Source organism: Alosa sapidissima, chromosome 18, assembly GCF_018492685.1.
Source record: "Alosa sapidissima isolate fAloSap1 chromosome 18, fAloSap1.pri, whole genome shotgun sequence".
Taxonomy (NCBI): Eukaryota; Metazoa; Chordata; class Actinopteri; order Clupeiformes; family Clupeidae; genus Alosa; species Alosa sapidissima.
In genome coordinates this window covers 24,769,294-24,779,293 of record NC_055974.1, presented here as the reverse complement: position 1 = coordinate 24,779,293, position 10,000 = coordinate 24,769,294, and the positions used below count along the sequence as shown (strand labels likewise).

Below are 10,000 nucleotides of genomic sequence, written 5' to 3'. Positions count from 1 at the left end.
TTTATTGCAGTAATTTTATCTACCACCAAATGATGGACAGAACTCATAATAGTCCTCAATAGTACGGCAGTCAACAACATAACAGTAGCCTAGCCCTACAGTATGTGTGGCTCCTTTAAGTGAACCTGATGTCAGTGAATTGCGAGTGAGTGGCTAGAGAGTTTGAATCGTTTTCATTTAGGACTCTCAGAACGGCTCAGCTTGGAATAAGCTACAGTATAGCGACCAAATCAGAGTTTGTGAGGGAAACTTTAGGTTTAGTTTCAACTGCGGGTAACTGAATAAAGCTGCAACTCCTCAGACTGTATCTTATGTCCGTCTACTCTGTTGCGCACAACCTGCTGCAGCAGAAATGAAAGGAGTTAGCCCCGAAGGTTTTAATAACTTATTATAATGACCTGTCTGGAACTGAAGCACGAATGGTTAGCATATTTCTAGGTAATAATACAAAACCCAAGCTAAAGTAATGCAAATATAATACTAAAACACAACTTAGAACTAGGCCTACTTATGTACTCGTCCCACTAACGAGTTTGTTTATTTGTTTCCCCGACCAGTGCGGTAAAGTGCAAACACACCAGCACAAGACGGCTCTAGATAGTGCTGAGCTCCGCTCTGTTAAGGTTAAATGGCGGATCATTCACGAGAGGATTTTGAGATGCACAGATTCCCAAATGAACGCATATCCACAGATTTTGTTAGAGTGGTGAAATACATTCACACCACTGACATTATATTGAGGAAAAAGTATAGCCAACCAAGCTCAAGTAGCTCAGTGTAGCCAGACGGACCTTACGTAGGCCTAAATTAGGACTTAAGAAAATATCGGCGGAAATTATCGGCCAGAATTCTGTTATCGGACCGATAATAATATTTTAATTTTTTCACTTATCGGCTAATAATATATCGGCCGCCGATATATTGTGCATCCCTAATTGCTATGCACATTTCTCTCATATCACACACACATAAACCATTCTCTTCACCTCCGACTCACACCATTTCCATAACCTCTGTCTGTGAGTATCACTCCCCTCTCACCCAGTGTTCATCCCTGTGACCTTTGCACTTTGACCTCCCCCAGGAATGCCCTCTGAACCCCAAAGCAGTAAGTCTGGGCGAACTGTACGGCGAGTACGACCTCTCCACCAACGAGTGGACCGACGGTGTGCTGTCCTCCCTCATGAGGAACGCCTGCGCAGGTATGCAAATCTACAGAGAGAGAGAGAGAGAGAGAGAGAGAGAGAGAGAGAGAGAGAGAGAGAGAGAGAGAGAGAGAGAGGAAGAGAGAGAAAAGAGGTGGAGGGAGAGAAAGATGAAGAGAAGGATGGAGGAAGAAAAGAAGGGGGGAGTGGAAAGAGTGGTGAAAGAGAGCAAAAAGAGGGGAAGAAAAGTCATCAAACAGGAGTTGGGGAATAAGTAAAGAAGAGAGTGGAGGAGCAGTGGGATATGATGATTAGAAAAGCCAAATAGGCTCATGATCAAAGACTGCTGCAATCACACACAAAGATGTGAAGATGTTTTTTATTTGTGTGTGTGTGTATGTGTGTGTGTGTGGGCGGGCACATATGCAGACTGTGTGTGTGTGTGTGTGTGTGTGTGTGTGTGTGTGTGTGGGCGGGCACATATGCAGACTGTGTGTGTGTGTGTGTGTGTGTGTGTGTGTGTGTGTGTGTGTGTTGTGTTGTGTATGTGTGTGCGCAAATGCAGATGTGTGTGTTTATGTGTGATTGGTGCACATACAGGCTTGTGTGTGTGTGTGTGTGTGTGCCATATATGTGTGTGCATGGGCAACGGGTTGGTGTAGGAGTGTGACTTCAAGACGAGGTCTGCTTGTGAAACTAAATGATTGTCAGTAAAAGAGAGAAGCGTTGCCAGAGCGACAGCGACTAGGAGAGTGACAGATTGACGCCGCGCAGATCCGACAGGGGAGACGGCGGCGTTTGAAAGCTCTCCTCTTCCTCATCCGCTCACTGTTGGAGCGACTGTGCTCCGTTCGAGGAACATCTTGCTCTCACACACATCAACGCTCTCTGCCTCACCGAGGGACTGTGGCGTCTGCCCTCTGTATCACAAGAATAGCCAAGCATGTCACACCACCTGCAACTCTGCCTATCCTGTCCTCATTGGCACAGGTGTAATAGCTCGCCTACACCATTGAACACTTTCTTCATTAAAGGTGATATGTTACGTTTAAAAATGTTAAAACCAGCTTAGCTAGCGCCGGGCCAGCTCTCTTGTAATGCCGTGTCACACCACATGTGGCGCTGTTTTAAATGCAATGCAAGTCAATGGAAGAGTGCCACATAGCTGTGTTCAAGACAACTCGAGGCCTGTGTAATTCCGCATAGCTGTGTTCAAGACAACTCGAGACCTGTGTAATTCCACATAGCTGTGTTCAAGGCAACTCGAGGCCTGTGTAATTCCACATAGCTGTGTTCAAGACAACTCGAGGCCTGTGTAATTCCACGTAGCTGTGTTCAAGACAACTCAAGACCTGTGTAATTCCACATAGCTGCTTCCTTCTTTGTTCCTAGAGCAGCATGCTGATTGGCTGCAATTGTGTATGGCTTGGTCCAGCCACCATGTTTGTTTCTGATTTCCAGAGGCAGGGTAAACTCTGGAGTGTTTTTGGGCACATGCATAGTACATGGACCAGCTAGAGGACATTGTGGAGCAATTCACTGATTTGACAAAAGTAAATTCGGTAACACTTTACTTGACAGTATCGACATAAGAGTGACATGACACTGTCATGAACATATGACACTGCCATGACACATGAACTCTAACCCTAATCCTAACCTCTAACCCTAACCCTAATCTTAAACCTAACCCTAACAAAACCCTATGACAAAAACGGAAGGTCACTTAACAGAAAACGTAAATTCAGTTGGAATTGTGGAGAGTGCACCTTTACACAAATAGATAAATGAATAAATAAATACAGAACAGCCCTGATGCATTAGGAGAAATGTTAACATGCATCTGTGTTTGTGCAATCATTAACATATAACCATATAGCACATTAGAATGACCAAATTAGCTACATAGTGACATCATAGGACAATAGCATGTCTCCAGCCGGGTGTAACGAATGAACCTCAGACTCAAATGCAGCAAGCAAATTGATTTAATAAAGTTCACGTAGCTGGTCACAAATCCAATAAACAATCCAAGGGAGAATCCAAAGAGTAATCCAAGTTCAGGCAAACAGGTCAAAAAATGAGAGATCAGAATCAAATCTTAGGCTATACAGGCTTAGTAGAGTCACAAACAACAATACCTCACGTTGGTGTGAGGTGCTTCAAGTGAATATCCACAAGATACTCCAAACGACCTCTCCGGTATCTGGAATCCAGGAGCGTTTTCACCGCATACGCCGGTTCGCCACCTATATCCAATGGTGCTGGGGCATTAGAAGGGGTTACTGCCGGTGGGTTCATGGGGCTGTAGTGGACAGGCTTGAGGAGGGACACATGGAATGTTGGGTCTATACGATATCTTGCGGGGAGCTGTAGACGATAAGACACAGGGTTAATACGTTTCACAATCTTAAAGGGCCCAATGTACCTGGTAGCTCTGAAGGCGCAGCTTGATGTCACGTGTGGACAGCCATACTCGCTGTCCGACCTGGAACCCTTGGTGTGGGCGACGCCGTCGGTCCGCAAAGCGCTTCTGGGACTTGATTGCTCTCTGTAGATGCGTGTGTGCAGACTCCCATACGTTCCCACTGCGTTTGAACCAGTCCTCCACTGCAGGTACATCTGTAGGGGCAATCTCCCAGGGGTACAGAGGTGGCTGGTGTCCTAGAACACACTGAAATGGCGTTAAGCGTAATGAGGTGTGGCACAAGGAATTCTGGGCATACTCAGCCCATCCCAGGTAGCGGCTCCAGTCACACTGATTGTCCTGACAATATTGCCTCAGGTATCTACCCAATTCTTGGTTCAACAGCTCTGTCTGCCCATAAGATTGCGGGTGGTAACCTGATAGGCTGATGGAAACCTGAAGACGTTGACAAAAAGCCTTCCATACACGAGAGGTGAACTGGGACCCACGATCAGACACGATGTCTTCAGGGATGCCGTAAAACCTAAAGACATGGTTGAAGACATTCAGCCATTTTCATCGCACTAGGTAAGCCAGGCAGGGGAACAAGTCGACACATTTTAGAAAAACGGTCTACAATTACCAGAATGGTATTAAAACCATTAGATGGAGGAAGATCGGTCACAAAGTCCACACTAATATGAGACCATGGCCGATGGGGTACTGGAAGAGGTTCTAACATAGGAAGGAAGGTCTCGGGTCTCGAGAGGCTTTACACTGGGCACAAACAGGACAGGCTATTACATAATCCCTGACATCATCCTTCAGAGAGGGCCACCAGAACCGCCGGGAAATCAGCTCTGTGGTGCAGGAGATTCCAGGATGCCCGGAACTGAGGGATGTGTGCACCCACTGCATTAAGTGAGGTCTCACTGTGGCTGGTACGAACACCCTCTCGGCTGGAGTGTCAGGTGGAGCTGGGTCATTCCGCAGGGCTTCTTGAATTTCACCGTCAATCTCCCAACGCACCGGGGCCACAATACAAGACGGGTTCAAGATAGGTTCTGGAGTTGGTGTCTCAGGTGGGTCGAACTGCCTGGATAGTGCGTCTGCTTTTCCATTTTTTGAACCTGGGCGATAAGTCACAGAGAAGTTAAAGCATGTAAAGAACAGTGCCCATCTTGCCTGTCTGGAATTGAGCCTTTTGGCCTCACAAATATATTTCAGATTGCGATGATCTGTCAAAACCACAAAAGGATGTGTTGCCCCCTCCAGCCAGTGCCGCCATTTCTCCAAAGCCATCTTCACTGCAAGGATTTCGCGATTGCCAACATCGTAATTTCTTTCTGTAGGGGTCAATTTGTGAGAAAAATAGGCACAAGGAAACAGTTTGCTTGGGCAACAGTGTCGCTGGGACAATATAGCCCCAACGCCTACCTCCGAAGCATCCACCTCAACGACAAAGGGAAGTGTGGGGTTAGGCTGTTTGAGAATGGGTGCAGAACAAAATAAATGCTTTAACCTGACAAAAGCATTTTTTGCAGAGTCATTCAAGGTCACAGCTCCTTTACCCTTTCTGACGATGTTTGTGAGAGGGGCTGCCACCGAGCTGAAGTTCCTGATGAATCTTCTATAGAAATTAGAAAATCCTAGGAAACGTTGGAGTTCCTTTATGGTCTTCGGCTCCTCCCATTGTTGTACAGCCGCCACCTTCCTGTCATCCATCATGACGCCCTCTGGACCCAGGACATAACCAAGGAAGGAGATGGTTGTTCTGTGAAACTCACACTTTTCGGCCTTCACAAATAGATTGTGTTCTCGGAGGCGTTGAAGGACCTGGCAGACGTGTTGGACATGAGTCGCTGGATCAGAGGAGTAAATTAAAAGGTCATCAATAAATACAACCAAAAACAGTCCCAAGTTTCAAAAAGATTGAAATACGGCAGGTGCGTTAGTAAGTCCATAGGGCATAACCGTGTACTCATAGTGGCCCCTAGTGGTGACAAAAGTGGTCTTGCATTCATCCCCTTCACAAATTCTATTGAGATTGTAAGCACTACGGAGATCCAATTTCGAAAACAGTGTGGCCTTACGCATTTGTTCCAAAGCAGCAGGGATCAGAGGCAGGGGATAACGAAACTTTACTGTGCTGTTGTTCAGGGTTCGGTAGTCAATGCAGGGGCGGAGGCCTTCATCTTTCTTTTCCACGAAGAAGAACCCAGATGCGGAAGGAGATGTGGATGGTCTGATGAATCCCTGGCCCAGTGCTTAATCAATATAACTCTCCATAGCCTCCGTTTCTGGAATGGATAATGGATAAACACGACTATGGGGTAATGGAGCGCCCTGTAACAAGTCAATGGCACAGTCCCACGGCCTGTGTGGTGGTAGCTCAGTAGCTCGGGCTTTTGAAAATACATCTGAGAAACTATGATACACTGAAGGTACACTTTCCGAGATAGGCAAAGCATCCGAGGGGCTCTCAATAGAGGTGGAGCAGCAGGGAATATTCAAACAAGATGTAATACATTGAGGGCTCCATGATTTTAACTCCCCATTTCTCCAGGATATAACTGGATCATGCAGTTGTAGCCAGGGGTAGCCAAGCACAAGTTGATCACACAGAGAATTGATGACTAAGAGTTGCATAGTTTCTTGATGGAAAGCACCAACCTTTAAAGTCAAGGGTATAGTCTGATGAGTTACCCAGCCGGAGCCCATGGGCCGCCCATCCAGTGTATTTACAGTCAACGGCGGTTCAATTTTCTGCAAAGGGAATCCATTCTTTTCCGCTAGTGTGGCATCAATGAAGTTACCGGCAGCTCCGGAGTCGATTAATGCTGGAAGAGAGACAGTGCGATCATGGTAGAATAGTTGAGCAGGCAGAGTTAGTTGTTTATGGGAGACATTATATAAAACAGTCACTCTTACCCCGGTGCCCATATTTGGAGTTGGAGGATTCCTGGGCCGTGTCGGACAATTGCGAACTTGGTGTCCTGCTTCTCCACAGTACATGCACAGACGCTGTTGGATGCGCCTCTGTCTTTCCTCCCAAAAAGGAGGTACTCGCCCAAGTTGCATAGGCTCCGGAGTTGAGAGAGGCTCCGGCTCAGGACTAAAAGCAGATGCTGCAGAGGGGGCGAAGGCCCCAATAGGCTGTCGTTCCCGCAACAGGTTATCGATAGAGATAGACATACGGATGTAGCGACTGAGTTGTCTCACGTCAGCCCGACAGGCCAATTCAGCTTGTAAGTCAGGTCTCAATCCTCGTCGATACATGGTCAAAAGCGCAGCGTCGTCCCATCCACTTCCTGCTGCTAACTGAATTCCAGAGCGTATTCAGCTGCAGATCGTCGCCCTTGCCGAATTTCACATAACAGATTGCCTACATCCCGGCCGGCTGCAGGATGATCAAAAACTTCTTCAAAAAGACTATAAAAATCAGACTCATTCTTTAAAACGTCATTGTTTTGATCATTGTTTTGCCATAAAGAGGTTGCCCAATCCAGCGCACGACCAGACAAAAGGGACAGCACAAAGTGTATTTTATCCACCTCCGTCGGAAACCTTTCGCGATAATGCGTTAGGTACAGAGAGCATTGCATGAGAAAACCCTTGCATTTCTCTGGGTTTCCATCATATTTCTCTGGCAGAGCGATTACAGAAGGGGCCTGGTGGCTTGGATTTACGGGTGGTGTAGTTCCCGGAGGCATAAGGTGAGTCCGGATAAGATCCACCAGTTCCTGCAATGTCTGTTCCGCAGTAGACGGCAGTCTCTGACGAGAATCTGCTGAGTCTGAATTTTGCATGGTGAGGTATTCTGTAACGAATGCACCTCGGACTCAAATGCAGCAAGCAAACAATCCAAGGGAGAATCCAAAGAGTAATCCAAGTTCAGGCAAACAGGTCAAAAACGAGAGATCAGAATCAAATCTTAGGCTATACAGGCTTAGTAGAGTCACAAACAACAATACCTCACGTTGGTGTGAGGTGCTTCAAGTGAATATAAAGGGTGAGGTTAATTGGTGATTAGTCCCAGGTGTAGCTAAAACTCCGGGGAAGCTGTGCAGGGCTGAAGTTGGCGTGTCTGTTCAGAACGTGCAGCCTGCACAGTCTCAGGTCTTACAGTACCCCCCCTCCACGGGATGCTCCTGAAGACCTTCCAGTGACTGGACGGCCACGTCGACGGGGAGCAGGGTGCCCTGGGTGGGTCTGATGGAATTCCCTGATGAGTGATGGACACAGGACGTCCCGTGCAGAGACCCATGACTGCTCCTGAAGGGCTGAGGGCTGAAGTGGGCGTGTCTGTTCAGAACGTGCAGCCTGCACAGTCTCAGGTCTTACACCGGGAGAGTATTATATTAGTGTGTTATTTTTACATGCTAATGCCTCCTGGGAAATTTAGTAATTAGCACTAAGTAAATAGTAAATAATAATTATTATGTCCATTTACTCCTAATTTCCCCATTACTCCCTAACAGCAAGGTTTGGTACACAAACTTACTCATTGTCAAGTCCGAATTTAAATGAAATTTAAAACTAATTTAATCCTCCACGGATGGAGAAATCCCTTTAAGTGTATTTTCCTCAGAGTTGCCGTAATGAACCAAATGATCAACAACATGACAACAAATAAAATAGTCGTTATAGGCAACAGTGGTAGCAACATGAAATATTAAATGTGTGCTTTTCAACGTGAGTGTTTTTCCCCCCTCTGCTCAAATGTTGCACATTGATCTCTCTCTATCCCTCTCTCTCTCTCTCTCTCTCTCTCTCTCCCTCTCATACACACACACACACACACACACACACACACACACACACACTCACTCTCTTGTCAAAACAGGAAAAATGGTTGTATTTTTAGAAGCTGTACTCTTTGGTGGGGGGAAAAAGGTCTTTAAAGGCGATTCACTTTGCCGTGGAATAAAAGGTCATCCATCTTCACCGGACCGTAACTCCTCTCCTCCACCCTGCCACCAAGTTACATTTATTGTCATTTCAGGAGTTACATGGAAACACTCCCAGTATATGAACAAGGATCAATAGCACAGACAAGCCCGTGTTAGGAACAGATAATTGCTTTTGCAAACATATTTTGCAATCGCTCCAACTGCGCATTAATTTATCTCGCGGATGAATGCAATATGTGATCATTTTGTCAGTGAGGGAGATAACAAACAGTGCCAGTGCGCTGGTTCTACCCAGTGCTAATGATGCTAATAGGTGTCTTTGGCCGGAATTATTCTCGATCCATCTATATATACAGTTATTTGTTCCACCACAAAGGCTGCTCTTTCAGATGTGTGCTACATCAGTAAAAAGCAATCACATGGTGTATGTATTTGTGTTAGTATCACAGTGTGGGGCGGAAGCTGCACAGATCAGAACAGGAAGACCCTCCAGCACATTGTTAACACAGCTAAGAGGATCATTGGAGCACCACTCCCCTCACCCATTTACACCACCCGCCTCACCCGCAAAGCACTAATGATTGTCAAGGACACAACCCACCCTGCACACGAACTGTTCAGCCTCCTGCCCTCTGGAAAGAGGTACAGGAGCCTCCGCTTCCACACCACCAGACTTGCAAGTAGCTTCATCCACCAAGCAATCAGGATACTGAACACTCTACCCACTCTCCCATCACTGACAGCCGCCCCTACCACCAGCCAGCCAGGAACCTAAGACCCTGGGATCCTGTCTACCCTAACCCCCCCCCCAACACCCCCCCCCCCCCCCCCCCCCCCAGGACTGCACTGTGGAACTGCACTGTGATTGTGCAGCCTAACGTGTTGCTGCTTCATATCAAGCCTGATATACTTGAAATGACTGCATATCAATGTAAATATACAGTACACACAAGCACAAGTTTAAACTTCATGTAAATGTTATCAATGTTATTTATCACTCTGCCACAATGCTGCTGCTACTACTACTCTGTCAGAAGGTTACGCTAGGACTATGTAAATATACAACACAACTACCTCTATTTTTTTGATATATGTTCTATATTTCTATATTTTGATATATGTCTCGCACTTTAATGTCTGTATGTGGTATGTCTGTATATTTTTATTTTTTTATTGTCTATGGCTATGTCTATGTCTAAAGTATGTCTATGTCTGTATTTAAAGTATGTCTATGTCTGCATGGGAAAGTAAGAAACGAAATTTCAATTCTTTGTATGACCAGTGCATGTAAAGAAATTGACAATAAAGCCGACTTGACTTGACTTGACTTGATCTGTGTATGTTCATGTCATGTGTGTATGTTCCTTCCTTTCTCTCCCTCTCTACTGTATCTCTCTCTGTCTATGTGTGTGTCCTTCCATGTGTCTGGAGTATGCCACCATGTGTTTTTGTGAGTATTCCCCCCATACATTCTTTAGTGTGTGTGTGCAGGGTCTGAAACAAAGACTACTACACATAGAAGTATTGACATGAGG

The 10,000-nt window shown here is 46.0% G+C and overlaps 1 protein-coding gene across 1 annotated transcript in view; it reads left to right on the top strand.

Annotated features, from left to right (window-relative positions):
• dnah2 (dynein, axonemal, heavy chain 2) overlaps positions 1 to 10,000 on the top strand; it is a 225,651-nt gene that overhangs the window by 127,577 nt on the left and 88,074 nt on the right. Inside the window, 1 exon segment of the mRNA XM_042069618.1 lies at positions 1,085 to 1,202. Within this exon segment, the coding sequence (XP_041925552.1) occupies positions 1,085 to 1,202 (118 nt within the window).